The sequence below is a fragment of the Oryctolagus cuniculus genome, chromosome 4 (genome assembly GCF_051225735.1).
Source record: "Oryctolagus cuniculus isolate XC-2025 breed Fujian yellow rabbit chromosome 4, ASM5122573v1, whole genome shotgun sequence".
NCBI lineage: Eukaryota > Metazoa > Chordata > Mammalia > Lagomorpha > Leporidae > Oryctolagus > Oryctolagus cuniculus.
In genome coordinates, this window is record NC_142870.1 from 76922588 (window position 1) to 76941884 (window position 19297).

At 43.7% G+C, this 19297-nt stretch overlaps 1 protein-coding gene and 1 non-coding gene across 6 annotated transcripts in view; both read right to left on the reverse strand.

Moving 5' to 3' along the window:
* Positions 1–1088: 1088 nt before the first annotated feature.
* The window catches only part of HGD (homogentisate 1,2-dioxygenase), a 51442-nt gene continuing 33233 nt past the window's right edge, over positions 1089–19297 (reverse strand). For 3 of the 5 annotated variants that reach the window (XM_002716820.6, XM_089331760.1, XM_008266864.5), the window contains exons 7-14: positions 18961–18995; positions 17163–17242; positions 16508–16607; positions 14265–14389; positions 11260–11364; positions 9169–9295; positions 4017–4198; positions 1089–1452 (exon numbers count right to left, since the gene is read on the reverse strand). In XM_002716820.6, coding sequence (XP_002716866.1) covers positions 1303–1452; positions 4017–4198; positions 9169–9295; positions 11260–11364; positions 14265–14389; positions 16508–16607; positions 17163–17242; positions 18961–18995 — 904 coding nt within the window. In that variant the 3' untranslated portion in view covers positions 1089–1302. Of the gene's footprint in view, positions 1453–4016; positions 4199–9168; positions 9296–10313; positions 10391–11259; positions 11365–14264; positions 14390–16507; positions 16608–17162; positions 17243–18960; positions 18996–19297 lie in introns of all 5 variants that reach the window. The other 2 variants (XR_016233131.1, XM_089331762.1) reach the window with 2 other exon arrangements.
* Positions 12937–13038, reverse strand: LOC127483053 (U6 spliceosomal RNA). Its single transcript, XR_007909024.1, has one exon. It is a non-coding gene; the product is annotated as a U6 spliceosomal RNA (small nuclear RNA).

Below are 19297 nucleotides of genomic sequence, written 5' to 3' on the forward strand. Positions count from 1 at the left end.
GGGAAAAGCAGTGGAAGATGGCTCAAGTGCTTGGGCCCCTGCCACCCACACGGGAGACCCAGAAGAAGCTTCTGGCTCCTGGATTTTGCCTGGCTGTTGTAGTCATCTGGGGAGTGAACCAACAGATGGAAGATCTCTCTTTCTGTCTCTCCTTCTCTCTAGGTAACTCTTTCAAATAAATAAATCTTTTTTTTTTTTTTTTTGACAGGCAGAGTGGACAGTGAGAGAGAGAGAGACAGAGAGAAAGGTCTTCCTTTGCCGTTGGTTCACCCTCCAATGGCCGCCGTGGCCGGCGCGCTGCGGCTGGCGCACCGTGCTGATCCGATGGCAGGAGCCAGGTTCTTCTCCTGGTCTCCCATGGGGTGCAGGGCCCAAGCACTTGGGCCATCCTCCACTGCACTCCCTGGCCACAGCAGAGAGCTGGCCTGGAAGAGGGGCAACCGGGACAGAATCCAGCGCCCCGACCGGGACTAGAACCCGGTGTGCCGGCGCCGCAAGGCGGAGGATTAGCCTATTGAGCCGTGGCACCAGCCTCAAATAAATAAATCTTAAAAAACAAAACAAACAAACAAAGCCAAGTGAATAGTGCAGTGATTAACTGCCCTAATTTGACCAGGACTGAAAGGTTTTCTGGGATGTGGGGCTTTCAGTGCAACGGTCAGGGCAGTCTTGGGCCAACTGGGACAGCTGGGCACCCTAAGTGACTGAATGATCCTCACTACTTGGTGGCTTTAGTCCTTGTCCAATGTCATCATTGGCTGCTATGACTACCAAGATTGGAGAAACTGCTGGCCTATCTGACAGCTGGATGTTTGGAGCTCTGTGGAGCCCCTGAATTTCCCCATGCTTGGACTGACTCCTAGGAGTTTGGCTGTGGCTTCAGCCTCAGCTCAGGTCCGGAATGCTCAGCCTAGCCTTCCTTCTAGCCTGGTATTGTGGTCTCTGCTAGATGTCTGGACTTTGCTCCTAGAATGAAGGCCCTTAGAATAAATACGTGGTAAGGGACCTTGGCCTTGGCCCAGTCTCAAGGGCTTACCTGGCCTGCCAGGCCACCTGTCTCATCAAGACTTGATTTTGATCAATTGCCATTGCCACAGAACACCAGCATGTATTTATTCAGTAAGTAAGCTAACGACCCATAGAACTTTCCAAATACATTTCCACAAATGTTCTGAGTTACTTGACCATGAAAAGTGAGTTCTCATTTTAACCAACTCCCTCCCCTAAAAACTGCCAGAGGGCATGAGATTCTCAAGGAAACTGCACAAATCCACTCCCAATTATGGTAGCAACACTCCAGCCTCAATTCAGTCCTGCCGGGTCCCTGGCATTCGGAGTAAAGCGGCTCTTGAGAGGCGCCCAGCACTTGTAGTAGTTCTCGTCCAAACAGTTGGAGGCCTTGAGTCCCCACTTGGTGACAGCCAGACTTAGAGAAGACTCGAACATAAATGCCTGCAGGAAATGAGGATGGGGATGAGAAGATAAAAGTGAGGTTGGTTTTAGAAAGCACATTTGATTAAATGTCAGGAGAAGATGCAGGTTGGCAAAGTCTTTGAAAAATGAACCATGTGCTAGCATGGTGAAGAGAGCAGGCTTGAGCCCTAGGTTCTGGCTCCGGTCCTGCCACTTACGTGCTGGTGAGGTGTTGTGTAAGACTCTTAACCTCCCAGGGCCTCACGTTTCATCCTGGGCATGAAGTTGGGCACTGAAGCCTCGAGTCGTCCTTGTAGCGTTATGGAGCTGACTTTGCTAGATGCCAGGGCAGAAGTGGGGGAACCCTGGGAATATTCCTCTTCTCAGGAGCCGTCCTTTACTGTGGCCATGTCCCTGTGAGGGAAGGCATACTGCCCATTTTGCAAATAAAGAAACTAAGGCTCAGAGCTGGCAAATGACTTGTCTAAGGTGTGATTTGAGCCAGCTTTTCAGATTCAGACTGAGATGGACAGTGAAAAGGAAAAGGAGGAACAGGGGGAGTGGGAAGGAAATGGTAGAAATGGCTGCAGCACTTTAAAAAGCCGCGTCCCAGAAAGGTCTGAATGGTGGATGTTGCACTGGCTTCAGGAGGTTTTAGTCTGCGACAGAATGAATACTCAAATGTTCCAAGGATCTTAGACATTACAGCTCTATCAGGTGCTGAGTTTTCTACCTACTGTGGCTTTCAAAGAAACAAAGCGAAAGCAAAAACCAATATGCTACAATGCTTATATGCTCACATTTGGAATTTTTAAAATGTAGACAGAAAAAGAAATCAGAGAATTCTATTGTGCTACAACTCAGAACACTCACATGAGTGTTTAGGAGGTCTAACAAATATTAATTCATTTTTGTCTGAAACAATGAAGGTGAGCATCCCTGCCAGACTTCCTAAGACTGGAAGAAAGATGTAAAGACAGGGTGAGATTATATAGAAGTGATCATATTGAGCATAGAAATGCTGTATATGTTATAAATCACTGTTAAGATATAAAGGCCATTATTATGATTGTCTCCTGGCTGATTGCTACTTAGGGAACCTCACTATCTAGCTGCAATACCAAAAGCCCCTTCTTAGCTGAGCTGTGACTTGTATCAAGTTAATCATTCCAAACTAGAATAAGGATAAGGCAGGTAGATGGACCTGGGTATGAATTATATAAGACCCAAAGTTAGGTCTAGGGAAAGTGTTGGAACCTCCCTCACCAGATATTCTGGGTTTCCAGATACCCAGAGTGTCCCATTCTCCTAATCTCTGCAGAGGGAAGCCCCTTCTCGCTAGCTTTTCAGGCCCTAGACATTACCCAAAGTCTTGCTCCTCATACAAACAGTGCTGTTCTGTGCCTCCATGTTGAAGATCACTGTTGCCTGGGTCTCCAATTTGAGTCACCAAAGGTTATTGAGTGGCAACTCTAGGGTAGCCTGTGCTCCTCTGGAAGTCTTTGGAGGCAACACCTTAACTGAGCTTGTCAAACTACACCTCGTAGAGATGCAAGGGTTCTATGTAAAGTCTGCAGAAGTCCTTGCAAAGGGGACTAGAGCTGACGTTGAGCAGATGGGAAGGATTCTGTGCCCCCCTCTCATTCAGAGCAGCTTCCCAGTTCTGAACCCAAGCTGGAGCTAAAAGCAACTGTATTGGACAGATGGACAGATAATGCTCGCTGCTTAGGTATTTTCCAAGTTGGGCATGGAGTCACACAGGTCTGTCCTAAAGATTTTAAACCATATAGCACGGAAAGCATTTGTTTAAAAATGTAAACCAAATTTGCATATGATTTAGCATAAAATTACTCCTTGTGGTCCATAAACTCTACCACCAAGAATGCAAAAATAAAATAAAATCAAGTACCGCAGCCAACAGCAATTGTGTTCAGCCTCAGTGTTTACAGCATGACACAGAAGGAATACAAAACAGGTTTGAAATCCCATCAGTTTCATACCATGCCAAAGTAGAGCAAAGGAAAATGATAAAGCAGCTGAGAATTGCTGCTCACAAGCCCTGACTATAGTGAGGCCAAGATATCCTGACCCTCCTTGGCTTGGGAAACAGCTGATGGTGACATCCTGCCTCCTCTGCTATTGTGGCCCTAGCAGATTACTTCCCAAAGCAGAATACTCTGAGAAAGGCCATCTGGATAGGGCTGCCTGTGGATTTAGGAAGGCCCTTCCCACAGTGTTCATAATGGTCCCTGACATCTGAACAGTGTTGTCTACAAGGCTAACTCACGGTCATCTGCAGGGTTGGGTACCACACCCATTTCATAGACATGGAGAATGAAGCATAGAGAAGTTGGTGGTTCAAGGTCACTTAGGAACTAGGAACTAAGATGAGAATCCAGGTCTGACTCCAAGTTCAAAGCTCTTCCTTCACCACTGAACCAGGAGTCGAGTAGGTACACAAGGCTGTGTATATACACACATGTAAACACACGCATACAGACACACAATTATCCTCCCCTGGCTCCCTCTCTGTGACTTTGGAGAAGTAAAATGAACCATTCCTCTGAACAAGGTCATCAGAGACTGGTGGTTAAGTCGCTTACCATGGTGCCGTCAGCAACCCTCTCCGGTGCCAGCTTGACCTTGCTGGCCTTCTCGAAGCAGTCTGCATCAGGGCCGTGAGGGGTCATGGTACTGTGCAGGCTGCCTCCACCCGGCAGGAACCCGCCTTGCTTTGCCTCATAGTGACCTTTGATGAGCCCCATGAATTCACTCATGCAGTTCCCTGGGAAAGTGGAAGCAGTATTATTTTTCCCAGCTGAGGCAAGACCAGTACATTTATCAAAACCCCTCACACATTGCCAAGAAGACAGGAGAATCTGATACATTTTTTGAGATTAATAGAGAATATGGATCAACAGAAGAACAATCAATAAGCATTCATTAGTGTAGAATTCTTGGTAGGTAAAGCTCAGCTTGATGGCCAGGTGGATTATGAGAGGTCTTGAGTTCCACTGTCCAAAAGGAATTAGGATATATTGAAAGAAAATCAGGGCCCAGACAAGACATAATAACTGAAATGCAAATCATAATAAGGAGTGGATGTACTCCATCATCTAAATTTGTAAGTGTCATATCAAAGTTATTTTCTCTCCCACATCAAAACCCCTTTCCAAATAGCTCCAGTCTAGTATGTCGCATCACCATATTTTGACTTTCCAATCTAGAAAGCTGCAATGGTGTGTGTGTGTGTGTGATAATGGAAGATGATGTCATGGGAAGAATCCTGGACTTAAAGTCTGTTATCAAATAATAATCTTTGGAAAAGAATATTGTTGGGGCCAGCACTGTGGTGTAGTAGGCTAAGCCTCTGCCTGTAGTGCCAGCATCCAATATGGATGCTGATTCAAGTCCTAGCTGCTCTGCTTCTGATCCAACTTCTTGTTAACGTGCCTGGGAAAGCAGCAGAAGATGGCCCAAGTGCTTGGACCCCTGCACTCACTTGGAAGACCTGGAAGAAGCTCCTGACTCCTGGCTTCGGATTGGCCCAGTACCAGCCATTGCAGCTATTTGTTAGTGAAGCAGTGGATGGAAGACCTCTGTCTCTCTCTCTGTCTCTCTCTTTCTCTCTGTTTCTCCCTCTCTCTGTAACTGCCTCTTGAATAAATTTTCTTTTAAAAATATTGTTATCTGAGAAACACAAACCATAAATGCTACTTATAATAAATATTGTCTAATCTGAATCTTACATAATCTCATTCTTCTCTCATCAAAATGCCTCTAAGTTTCCTTCTTTTCTTTCTATTTAGAAAATCAAACTTACAAAGAATAGTTGCACTTTCAGAGCAAGGATAAAGAAATATAACACTTGTGTATGTTTAAGTGCCTTTCCACCTCTTCAGAATGCTTCTAAGATTCATTTGTTTCTTCCTATTTCCATTGACACTCTATTCATATACTCCTGAATCTTAAGATGGGAAGGAGCCCCACTTCTAGTCAATACAGAAGAATTCTTTGTCATTCCTGACATAGTACTTCCTGGGCTCTGGCTGCATGCTTTGTACAATGAAAACTCTCTCTAAAACAACCTATCATATTACTTAAGAGCTCTGGTTGTTAGTTCTTTCTTCAATAGAAAATTTCCTTCATGTAATTTAAATTCATTGGTTCTAGTCGTGCTTTCTGGAGTCACACAAAATTTGACAAAAATCACCATTCTTTAACTCTTCCAATCTGATGTTTCTTGTGAAATAAAGCTCTTTATTATAGTAGAAGCACATTTAGAACAAGAATTGAAGAAATATAACACCTTTCCATCTTCCTCTGCTCATCCACCTATCTATCCATTCACCTGTCCTTTTCTCACACCACCATCTGCCCATCCATCCACTTCATATATTTGATTGGATACTGTACTCAGCACTGTGATACAGAGATGAATAAGAAACAGCTTGCTTACAGCTGCTCATAAACTGTCTTGTAAGAGGGCCGAGCCTGCTAACCATGGATGGAATAAACAGCTACAGCAGTAGCAACCTTGCAAAGCCAAACACTTGAGTTGATCAATGTTCTGCCCTTCTTTCTAATGTATAAAGTATAACCACATGCCCAAACACCTCTGTGATCGAATAAGCAGCCCCACCTACCCTGCCCAGAAAACACAGAGCTGCTACAAGCCCCGACAGAGTGAGCAGAATGTGATAGATCCTGCAGAAAAGGTAAAGCCCAGATCAGAGCTATACTTGTTTTTCCATGAAGCAGATATAGAGGAAAGGCAGCAAATGGAAGCCTAAACTCTATTTTGCAAGCAGTTCTGCTCATGACTCAAATTTCCTGTCATGCTCTTCACTCTAGTGTATGTCCTCGGGGTCACCTTCTGAGTTTAATTTTGAGAAGACAGCAAGACAGAATTCAGCTTTGATCTGAATATGAATTTGGGAAGCAATGAGTTTAGTGATGACATTTCTACATCACTTTCTATATTTCAAAGGATAGTGGGAGGGTAGACCTTGCCTGTATGATTAAAGCTGAATCTAGTTGACTAAGGCGCATTAAGATGAGTGCAGGCAGTATTTCTACAGAAATAATTCCCCACCTCTTCCTTAAGTTGCATCAACGTAGCAAAGATTTTGAGTGTTGCCAAAGCCATATTTTTTTATAGTCCTGGTAGAACTAATTTCTCACTAGGGGCTCTGTGGTTTTCTCCAACTGTCTGAGGGCAACCATGCCTTTATGAGATCTATACTGGGGCCAAGTTTACTTTGAGACCATTAAAAAAATTGTAGGGGGGCATTTCACAAGGCAATTTTCTTTAGGAAGTCAGAACCACAAGTTAAAATTAAGGAGTGGGCTGAGAGCCTATAGCACAGTAGCAAGATTTTCCAAATCAGACTACTGTATCACCCCTTTACCTGGGTGGGGAGATGGACCCTTCCTTGGCCAATGTTTCTCAAGATGAGAGCATCAGAATCCCTTGAGCTGTTAGCTAAAAACGTAGATTCTGAGGTTCCACCACAAAACCAACTAAACTTTCTGGGAGTCGGCTTTAGGAATACATTTCTTAAAGAAGGCATTCTAAGTGGTTTTATATCCTCTACTATTGTCAGAGGCTCTGGAGCAGTAGCATCGGCATTACTTGGGAACTGGTTAACAGTGCAAATTCTTAGGCTCTTCCCTGGATCTATAGAGGCAGAAACTTCGAGGGTGGGGTCCAATAATTGATGCTTTAACAAGCCCTTCAGGTGACTCTGACACCTGCTAAAATTTAAGGACCACTACCCTGGGAGCACAGAAAGCACAGAATCACCTCAATAGGCTGGCAAAGTGCAATAGTGAATTAGCCAGGAAGAGGCTGTGAGTCACAGGCTGTAAGCCAGAGCAATTCTCTCTCCTTGACAACAGGCCCTCGAGGGCACTAACTTCCAGGAGGAGAATAGTTAGGGACTTTAAATGGGCTTGATACTCTTCAGAAAAGACACAGGTCACTATGACTGCATTTACAAAGCAGCTGGTGTCTTTGCAGTGTAATTAATTGCTTCGTTTCTCCTCCATGATGGTGAAGAGGGAGATGCTGGCTTTTGACCATGAAGTGGCCTTCTTATATTCTGAGGGCCTTTGTTCCCCACTTCTGTGCCTAATACTGTCCAGCAGAGATACTGTTACATACTGTTGAGTCCTAGTGCCTGGGAGCTGACAATATACAAGGAGCAACATTATATAAACAAGATCCTGGGGCTAACTCAGGAAAATAGCTTCTTTTCTAGAATATTCCAGGTGAAAAGCCCTGTAATCAATTTTTATTTTATTTTATTTTAGAGACAGGGAGAGAGACACAAAGAAATCTCCCTTTCTCTGGTTCACTCCTCAAATGTCTACAACAGCTGGGGCTAGGCCAGGCCAAAGCCAGGAACTGGAAACTCCATCAAGGTCTCCCATGTGAGTGGCAGGAACCCAATTACTTGAGCTATCACCTCCTAGGGAGTGCATTCATAGGAGGAAATGCATCTTAGTCTTTCTGGAGCTCTGTGTACAAATAATGTAATTTCCAGGAAGTAGAATTGTATATTGATGTTTTTAGGTTTGATTTTCAGCTGGCTAGTGCACAGTTAAAAATGTCAACCTCATTAAAAATAGCCATAAAGTCTACTGTGATGTATTATTATTAAATAAATATTTATTAGGCGCATATTATATATCAGGCATTATGCTAGCCATATCAGTTCATGGTCATGTTCTCCGGCATCAGACAGCTTGCAATTAAATCCTGACTCTACCACTTAATTAGCTGTGAAGCCTTGAGAGTCTTATTTAATCCCTCTTGTGTCAGTTTCATCTTCTGAAAACAAAATGAGGGCTAATGATATTACCTTTCTCTTACAGCTGTTATAAGAATTAAATAAAGAACTCATAACAGGGCCATACAAACTGGCCAATAATTGTTAGCTATTAGTAACAATACTGTTAATACAACAAAAATGGTAGATTTGTTAGGTTTTGTTCTAAGAAACGAATCCTCTGCAGAAACTCCTTCCAGGACAGACAGAGTCCAGCCCCTTGTGTAGACTGCCATCTGCTTTGTTTGGCCAAAATGATTTGAGAAGGCACATTTCACAGGCTCTTGAACCAGGTACAGGTAATGAACTTTCCAACTCCAACAAACAGACAGGATCTCCATCATTCCCCAGGCCCCAACACAGATGACCGAAACATAAAGAAACATCTTGTTTCACCTTTTGTCAGTCTTCAGGGCTACAGAAACTAAGACCCAGGTTCAGGGTCATCGTATCACTGCCATCCCTGCCCAGGTGGTGGCATTTAAACAGTTTAAAGTCTGGGAGCACAGCACTGGGCCTGGGGAGGCAGGGTACTAAACTCAAGCCGGGGCAGGTGTACAGAAACAACCCAGGAATTATTCCCAGTGGGGAGTGCTCACTGCTTGGCTTCTGTTGGATCTCCAAATGTGGTTCGGTAAAAGAGATTCGATGATTGTTTACAGCCCTTGTCTCTTCTGTTGAGGAACAGTGCTTTTTTTCTTCATACTATTTGTTAAACGCTTTTACTTAGTGTAAGGTTAACTTTATGATAAAAAAGTAAGCTGAAAGTAGATCTTTGTAAAAATTAACAGTGGAAATGGGAGAAGGAAGACATACGTGGGTGGGAGGGATGGTGGGGCGAGGTATCACTATGTTCCTAAATCTGTATATATGATTGTATACCTTAAATAACACTTAAAAAAATAAAAAAGGAGAGACTTACTGTGGTAATAAGGAGGCCTGAAGGTCTTATCAGCAACCCCCCACCGAGGCGGGAAGATGACAAAGTCAGCAATGGCCACTCCGGGCCGGACAGACTTGGCAGTCAACACTGTGAAAATGGACGGGTCCTGAGAATGCACAAGGAGAGGCTGAACTCATGCAAGGGAAGTGACTGGACACTGACTGACACAGCCACCATACATGGAGGTGTTTTCAAGCAACAGCCTAATTTCTGATCAAACAACATAGGGCAAGCCAAATAGTCTGGGCTTGTTGTTGAAGTGCAATAGACATTCATCAGACTTTCCTGTCTTGCTGTGCTTGAAGCAAAATGAATTAATACCAGCTATGAGAATTCCGAGTTGCTCTTTCACCCTGCTGAGCCTACATCACATCCAACCTACTACTCCATGAATCTGAAAACAAGTGGTGCCTGCCTCCCAACCTCAAGTCAGGGTGAGCACTGGTGGGATGTGCAGTGCAGAGTTCCTGGAACGAGGGAGGTTCAGAGTAAGGTGGAACTAGAAATGAGCACTATTTAAGTTTTGTTGTAGATGTAGGTTTGTTGTTTTCTTGCCTTTGTTGCTCAGGTCTAAAAGACACAATTTAGATCATTAGCCTTGGTGGTAGCAACAAGAGGCGAATAAGTTGAAGGACAATATTATGTTTTCAAAGAACTTCTGGATCCTTCAGCGGAAAGACCAAGATTCAATTTATTTGAAATCAACAACAATCATCTTCATTTTTGATGCACCATGCCAGGGTCTGGTATTCAAAGATAATTGGGGAGGAGAAGGGTAGCCACTCCTACTTGAAAGGATCAGAAAATCCCTCGAAGAAAGAATGACATTGGAGCCGGCCTTGGAGAATGAATGAAAGAAAGACAGAGGGCAGGAAAGGGGGAGATAGAGAGCAGAGATGCTGGGAGGGAGGGAGAGAGAGGGAAGGCATTTTATCTCAGAAAACAGAAAATACATCAAACCACAGAGCGATTTTGTTAAGGGAAGAGAAGGCTAAAACCCAAGGATTCAGCTCAGACTGAATCCTACACCACGGGGGCCTTCAAAGGTTCTCTAATGCAGTGATGGAAAAATCAGAACTGAGTTTTGAGAAAATAACCATAGATCAGTACAGAGAATACTGAACCTGTGCAAATTCGATTTTAAAAAATCCAATCCTTATTGCTGTGAGTTCACATTTCTTCATCTGTCATGGGAAATGGTCTGCAACGATCAGAGTGAAGGTAGGAGGCTCACATCAAGCTTTATCAGTGTCTCAGGATTCTTTTTCATGCTGTTTGGTTTTATTAAGAGTTGCTGTTGTTCAGAAAGGTAGCCTGGTCCCCACCAGAGATAAGCTGAACTGGCTCAGAGTAATCCTTCTGTCTCTGGCTCTCTGGCTTCTGCTCTAATTATCTCTCTAGTGTGTGCGTTAAGTTCATCTATTACGAACTAGGCTGCAAAATGAACTTTCCCCCAGGATCTCAAAACCAGCACTTTATCAACAAAGTGGGGCCATGGGGGCCTGCACGTAGACCAGGGACCTATTTGTGGCCCCCTAATTGGCTGAAAAAATATGGCCAAGTTCATACATTAGAATGTCTTTGGTTTAAATCAAGCAAGGAGCATTGTGAGCAACTTCAGAAGGGGACTGTCTGCTCCATCACTGCCCCAAACAGCCAGGGATGGAGGCACCAGGGTGGGCAGTCGGACAAGTAGGGCAGACCCTTGAGATTTGTGAGAAGGACTGAGACTTCTCCAAATCCAGAAATGTTCTTTTCTCCTTACCCCATCACTGATGTCAGCAGTTGTTTTTTTTTTTTTTTTTTTTAATTAGTTTCCCCCCAGAATACTAAGTTTTCACTCATCTATGAGGGTTACGGTAAAAACTCTGTTGAGTACTAAGCTGTGTTCATGGGTGAGGGTTGTGTATCTGGCCTGGCTTCCTTACTAGCTATGTTATTTAATCCTTTACCAAAGGACAATCTCTCTCTCTCTCTCTCTGTCTCTCTCTCTCTCTCTGTGCCTGTCTCCACACACACAGATGTACACACACACACCATCTCCAGTGTCCCTATGTGGTCCAGACTTACTGCGTGATCAAAGGCCACCGAGTTGATGACCATGAAGTTCTCCAGGTTGTACTTGTAGGGTGTATAGTTCCCATGCCAGGCCACGACATTGAATGGGGAGACATCCTAATCACAAAAAGCAGGAAAGGATGATCTTAGCACCTAACATGTCTGTAGTTGTGATCCCACAATATGTACTGGGCATAACACTCTCCCTAATTTGATTTCGTTCTCAATTTAATTATGTGCTCCTTTGGGAGAAGTGTAACTCTCATGCATTCTCGAGTTGCTTCACATACTCTGGCAGATTTCACTTAGCCACTAACCCTATTTTTCCAGTTCATAAGCTCCAGCTGCTTTCTGATCACTTGTGCAACAGAAGCATGGCACAGTCTCCAAGTAGTGTATTTCAACAGTTTTTAACTATGGGAATCTGTGGATGCCAGCAATTCTTGAAAAATCTGGGCTACCCTCTGTTTTCTGGTGCAAAGGGCACGGTGATGGTTCTCCAGGTTTTTTCAACCTAAAGGAGCTTCCAAAAGACAGTTCTTGGGTGGGTGAAGAAGGAGAGGAGAGGGGAGCAGTCCTCGAAGAGATCCCGCCCCAAGGGTTTGAGATTTCAGAGTGACTCCAAGGTGCTACTTCTTGGTTCTGGCCTGAGGTAAGAGGAAATCAGTGTCCTGCTATTAGGAAGGTGGTCCCCACTACAGCTGTGGGTCTATTTGGGAAAAAGCATTCAACTGAGAATGTTCTGAATCCTTTAATGAGCAGGCTACGGGCGCAGAGGTGGGGTTAGGAGGAAGAGGAATGATGTTGAGGTATCTGAGCCTGATGATAGCGGGAAGACATTGTCATTCCTGGGCATGTGGGTAAGGGAGGGAAATTTTGTTATAGGACTCCAGCAAGAGCTAGGACTATGAAGAAGGGGCTTCCCAGTTGCATGAGGGTAAACATTTAAACATTCACTCTCAGGAAAAAACAAAAAGCCCTGAGTTATAACATTTACAGATTTCTGGGGTATAAATACTCTCACATGATCATTTTCAAGCTACCTCACTGAATGCAGAGTTGGGAAAAGGTGCACATATCAGTTCCTGTTATTTAAAAGGAAGTGGCTCCGGCATACCCCTGGGGCTGCCGACAGTAGCTGAGACCATGGAGGAGTAGTTACTACCATAACACAGTCCCAAATGAGGAGGAAGCAGGGAAAGAAATACTCCAACTGATCTTGCCTCCTGCCCTGTAATTTCTTGTGGATTGAACCCAGCCAGAAGCTAGGGAGCTCAGGTGCTAGATGTCAGTCTCCCAGGGTATAAATCATGGTAGACAAGGCAGACTGGATCAGAGAATAAGAAATACAGGGTCTACTTGAAAAGCAGAACCCTTTCTAGAGCAGCTACTGGTTGTTTTTAGAATGGTGGTTCTCTAGCGACTGTATGGAAAAATAATCTGGGGAACATGCTTAAAATGCACGTAGATTTTTACATCCCCCAGAAGTTATCACTTTTGCTGCTGGAGTATCTAAGGATCTGCATTTTAAACAAGCCTCCCTAGGGCTTCTAATGCAAATGATCCCTGAACCACATGTTGAGAAACCTGGTGACTCAGAGGAAATGAGGGTGACAATGTGTCTGCCTCCAGGGTTAATTTTTCAAAAAGTAATTTTAGAATAGCTATTATTATACCACCTGTAGCATGAGAAATATGGACTGTTTCATGAATTTTCATGTTGTCTTTGTGCAGGGTATGCTAATCTCTGTATTATTCCAATTTTAGGGTATGTCCTGCCAAAGTGAGCACTCAGCTTATTTCTGTCAAACTAGTTGATCTCTGCTGGTTGATATGCTCTCCATATGCTGTCCAAGGAAAATAACATGTCTTGCAACTATGAGGGGTCTTCAAAAAGTATGTAGAAAACGAAATTTTAAAAAGTTTATGTTGATGCAAAAGATTTTAAATCTAGATATAACTTTTTCATAATACACATTTTCCATAAACTTTCTGAAGATCTCTTCAGATAATAAATAGGTTGAATAGGGGTCTGCACTGTGGCGCAGTGGGTTAACGCCCTGGCATGAAGCGCCGGCATCCCATATGGGCACCAGTTCAAGACCCGGCAGCTCCACTTCCCATCAAGCTCTCTGCTATGGCCTGGGAAAGCAGTAGAAGATGGCCCAAGTCCTTGGGCCCCTGCACCCATGTAGGAGACCCAGAAGAAGCTCCTGGCTTCTGGCTTCAGATCGGTGCGGCTCCGGCCATTGCGGCCAATTGGGGAGTGAGCCATCGGATGGAAGACCTCTCTCTCTCTCCCTTTGCCTCTCCTCTCTCTGTGTGTATCTGACTTTCAAATAAAATAAATAAATCTTAAAAAAAAGATATAGTTTGAATAGACAAAGCAAATGAATAATGGTTCAGAAGAAGAGAGCTGTGGGTTATTTTTATTATATGACTATTTTATTCTAATATATTCAGTGTAAAAATAATATGTAGCAATATATTTTAAATTATACTAATTTATTATTAATATGATCTGTGCCTTCGCTATGTCTTGACTTCACTAGTCTGATGGTATAAACTAAGCCAAGCTAATTAACTTAGTTCTCCTTGTTTTGTATCAATAATTGCCTATACTTGAAATATGGTGGCAATTAGAGAATATAAATCTTGGCTGATCTGCTTGTTATCTCATTTGCTTCCTTAGAACATACTGTGCTGGCTGTACGAGTATAGGATGTTTTCCATACCATTTAAAGAGACTTACATATTGCCAGGATTTTCATTTCTTGGAGAGTGAAAAGAGCACAACTTTGGAATCAGATAGATATGGGTTCAAATCTGCCACCTATTGTGACATTGGGAAATTATTTATCACCAGACTGGCCTGACTACAAGGAATGCAAATAGTACGTTGTTTGTAGTATGTTATGGTGTAGTAAGGACGAAAGGATATATGCGAAGTACCTAACACTGGGCTTAACAATCAGTTGGTGCTCAATAACTGTTCATTCCCAATTCTCTAGCTTTACCTGTTTAGCAGCAAACAGCTTGCCCTGGTATTTATTAATCACTGTGTAGCCACCCGGCACTTGGCGATCTTCATACCATGCAACAGGAATCAAGAAATCACGAGGATTGGCTAAGCCATTAGCTCCTAGAAGATGATAACACAAAACTCAATCAGACACTTCCGAAATCCCATAGGAATGATACCCACGGCTACAGAAAGAGTAGGGCTTTCTTTTACGTCAAGAGCCATGCCACAAATTTCTTTCATTGCTCAGACTCCCTGGATTCCTAGTCTGGTATATTTTCAGGAGGATCCAAGGGATTTGGTTGGAGAAAAATTCACAGAAATCATCATTATCACCAGCTTCACTTCCTACAGGTGCAGAGTGACTGTGGTTAACAAAACCATTTTATACACATTATCTTAGAGGTGAGGGAATGGGAGGAGAGGAAAAGCCTAGAAAAGAGGAAGAGGGAAGATCGGACAGAATTCTAGATCTCTTTGTTCCAGGGAACTCTGATGACTCCAGAGCTCATCTTCTGTCCTTGGTCTCAGTTAGGAAGGGCTACATACGGTTGTCCCAGGCCTGCCTCTGCTCCTTAGACAGAACTCGGAATTCAAGCATGTAAAACTGCTCCCTGGCCTGGGAACTCTGCCACTCAGAGAGAAAGGACTCAGGACTTTCCTGCTTACCTTTGCTTAGTGGGGAAGTGTTCCCTTTAGAAAAAGCAAATAAATCAAAAGGCCAAAAATGAAAAGCGTAAGTGCAAAAACATAATTTAACTCTGAAAGGAGAGACCTGGGGAGTGTTTTATCATTTCCAGCTCCTGGGGTTAAAAAAAAATAAGCCCCCAGCTGGTTAGTAAATTATATATATTTTCCAGAGGGCACATGTTCCATGGAACCTGGTGGCTATGCTGACTGTACAGCAGCAGGAAGCCAGACCAAAGTGAGAAGAGTGGGTGGTGAGCAGGATGCCAGACGGCCCACCACGGCTCCAGCTGCCTCTCTGCTGCCTCCCACCTTCCTCTGAATATTTGCATCCCCAGGGGAGTGACCAGAAGGCACACGCTGGCCTGTCCTTGTTTTGCTCTAAAAGCTGTTGACAAGGGAGGCAGAACTGGGAAGTGTGGCCAAAGATGAAACCATGGGCCAATTTTCCCAGCTACTCCATTCAGCCCAAGACACCTTTGGAGGACAACCTGCACTTTACCTTCTGTATCACCTGCCTCCAGTGTGCCAGAGAAAGGGGTTGAAGGGACTTCTGTGCAGTTTTGAGAGAGTTAACCCATCTCATGGGAGCTTTGGTTTCCACTCCTTCATGACACTGAGTGATGGACCATTAATTTCTTTTTCTTTTAAGTTTATATGAAAGGCAAAGAGGGAGAGATAGAGAGAGAGAGACAGCTAGGTCTCCCATCCACTGGTTCATTCCTTAAATGCCTGCAATGTCTGGAAGACTAAAGTCAAGAGCCAGAACTCAATCCAGGTCTTCCATGTGGGTGGCAGGGATCCAATTACTTGATCCAATACCGCAGCCTCCTGGGGTCCACATTTGCCAAAAGATGGACTTCGGAGCCAGAGCTAGGACTTGAACCCAGGCACTTCGATGTGGGAAATTGTCCTAACTGGTGTCTTAACCACAAGGCCAAATACCTACCCCTGATTTACCTGTTTTTACTGTGAGGTGTGTAGATTTTGTGGTATGTGCTTGGTAAGAATGTGAGACTCATAGATCATGTGTCACTCAGTCTGTTCTCCCTTTCTGTAGAAATAGAGTCATGGCCATTTTTATGGCTTTCACATAGCCCACTAACTTAAGAGAACCATCTCCTTCTTATTCCCAAAGCTCATTCCCACTTGTCTGCTTTTGCTTAAGTGGTTCCCTTTCTTCTTTCCCTCTTCCCAAATTTTCATCAAGAAGTAGTCAAATTTCATTTTGTCTGTGAGGCTGGCAACACAAGCCACAGTAACTCAAATATCTGCATTCCTTGTAGTGTACACTCTATAATTAGAAGTTTATAATATGTTGTCTTTATCTTCAATGGTCTATATGCTATTCTTGGGAGAAATTTAGAATGTATGGGTCATTTTCTGTTATGCATATATTTAACGAAAAACACTTGGCCTAGAAAAGAAGTTGTCTAAAGAGGAAAGTTGAGGTTTGAGTGATGTGGTTAGGGGAGAAGAATGTCAGATTTTGTTTAATTAACTGTGTTGCATATCTCAAATGAGGCTTCGAGCCTCATAGTGGAGATTTACCAATGGGTCCCAGATCAGGCAACTCAAAGTGGACGCCGTAGACCTCCAGGACGTAGCCCCTGGTCTCCTCGAAGACATCTATGCTGAAGCGCATTCCTCTCTGGAATGGGAAGCAAACACTTGAGTGTCCTCCCAATTCACATCTGAGTAATAAGAAGCTATGCCAGAGCCACAGCCAGTCCCACAGGCAAAAGCAGAGCTACAGCTGTTGACCTACCTTTGAGGAGGTGATCAGATCAAAGACAAATTAGAAAGAAAACCTTAACCCCTAATAACATCAGTGACCCCAGCCAATTCTAGTCTAATTTCCCCTTGGTTCCAGAGATAATAGCCCCAAGTTATCCAACTTGTAAAATATCACCCTCACTGCCTCCTACCTACATCTATGGGAGCTGGGCTTTATCCGGAGTGCATACGAATGCTTCAGAATGTGAACTGATGATGCGCTTTGCTTTGTGATTTTTGTGCTATATTAAAACAAAGCAGGCACCCACGCCTGCTTACCCTTCTGCACACGGAGCATCCTCCATAACTCAAACTCCCTCCCATAGCCCAGAAATGACAGAGAAATTTTAGAATTGTAAATAGCAGATGAAACATCAGATTGCTCCCAAATTAGGGGGAGGCAGGGAGGAGAAGGAGACACATCACCAACCTGAATGACGCAGATCTCGTTGGGCTGCACAAGCATCTTGCCAAACTCAGTGTAAATGAGAAGCTTCCCTTTCTGAGGAACTGACAAAGAGAGACAGGGCAGTGATGAGTAACTCTTTTCAATTGAGAACATTTTATGAAGAATAAAAGGCATAAGGGTTACATCTCCTTTTTCATTCCAAATGAAAACAGCTTTATTGAGTCTCTTGGGGGAAAATATATATTGTGATGATTCAGGTGACCTATTCTGCTATCTATAAGAATGTGAATAAGAAAATGACCCCATCTTTTTTGGGTTGTCAGGAAAGAAACTTTTATATGCAAAATTTTGTGAACAGACCGAAAAGGGCACAATAAATAAGAGAGAGAGAGTTCCTGTGCGATGCCAGCATTGGCATATCAGGTGTCCACACCAAAATACTGACTCCAAAATCTGGACATGAAAATAGCCAAATAAGATGCGCAGATCAGATCAGAAAAACCTCTGTTAGACTTTATGTTTTATATGGGCCCATGAGAATTTTTATTTAAACTGCAGCTATCTATGACAGATGATCTTTTCTTGGGCAAAAGGAAAATTGAGTTTTTTTTTTTAAAGATTTATTTTATTTGAAAGACAGAGTTACAAAGAGAGGTAGAAACAGAGAGAGAGGTCTTCCATCCACTAGTGCATTCCCCAGATGGCTGCAACAGCCGGAGCTGAGCCCATCTGAAGCCAGGAGCCAGGAGCTTCTTCAGGGTCTCCCACGTGGGTGTAGGGGCCCAACAACTTAGGCCATCTTCTACTGCTATCCCAGCCATAGCAGGGAGCTGGATCAGAAGAGGAGCAATTGGGACTAGAACTGGTGCCCATATGGGATGCTGGCGCTTCAGGCCAGGGCGTTAACCCACTGTACCACAGCGCTGGCCCCGAGTTTTATATATATATATTTTTCCTTTTTTTAATATTTATTTATTTGGAGCCTGTGTTGTGGTGTAGTGGGTAAAGTCATGACCTGCAACATTGATATCCCATATGATTCAAGTCCTGGCTGCTTTACTTCTGATCCAGCTCTCTGCTAATGCACCTGGGAAAGCAGTAGAAGATGGACTAAGGGCTTGAGCCCCTGCCATCCACATGGGAGACTTGGGTGAAGCTCCTAGCTCCTAGCTTTGGCCTGGCCTAACCCTAATTGTTTTGGCCATTTAGGGAGTGAACTAGCAAACAGAAGATGGCTCTCTTTCTCTCTCCCTCTCTCTCTGTAACTCTGCCTTTCAAATAAATAAATAAACACATCTTTTAAAAAAATGTTTTCAGCCAAGCTGAAGCCAGGAGCATCTGGATCTTCCATGTGGGTGGCAGGGTCCCAGACACCTCAGCCATCTCTGCTGCTTTTCCCAGGTCGTTAGCAGGGAGCTGGATGAGAAGTGGAGCAGCTGGGATATGCACTGGCACCCACACGGGATACCAGCTTTGCAGGTGGCAGATTTACCAGCTACGTCACAATGCTAGCCCCTAGAGTTATCTTAATACATTAATTGATGTTGGCATTATTCCTCATTTCTCTTCAACTTCTTGGATATCACACATCAGAAAGGCTCAGAAGAAACAAGCAAAGAAAGACTCAGAAATAGGACATTGATGTACAGTAGGACTCTTTCCCGGGCTACCAGTTGCCTCTAGACCTCCCTTTATGGATGGTACACATGAAATAGGACAGATTGTAGGAATGAAGGGAAAGAATATGTATAAAATTAAAAATCGGCTTGGGGCTAGGGATCAAGTACCCGTGAAGCAGTCTGAAATCCTCAGAACTCACCAATCAAGAAGTCCCCATCTGAATTGTAGAAGCATCTGAAACACGGAGAGTAAGTCCTGTGATGTTCAGTTTTAGCACCGTCTAGACAAATTACCTCCTTCCACACATTATCGTTTAGTGCCTATCCTATACCAGCCTCGGTGATGGATATAAAACATTGAGCAAAATGACCCAATCTCTGCCCTCAAAGGACCGTAAAGTCTGGTAAGGAGTCAGACAGTGATCAAATAATTACTGCACCATACCACTACAAACAGCAATGGGACTCTGAAAATCAAGTGCAGGGGGAAAGAAACAACAAGGACTTGAGCCAGTCTGGGGAGGCAGCAAAGGCTTC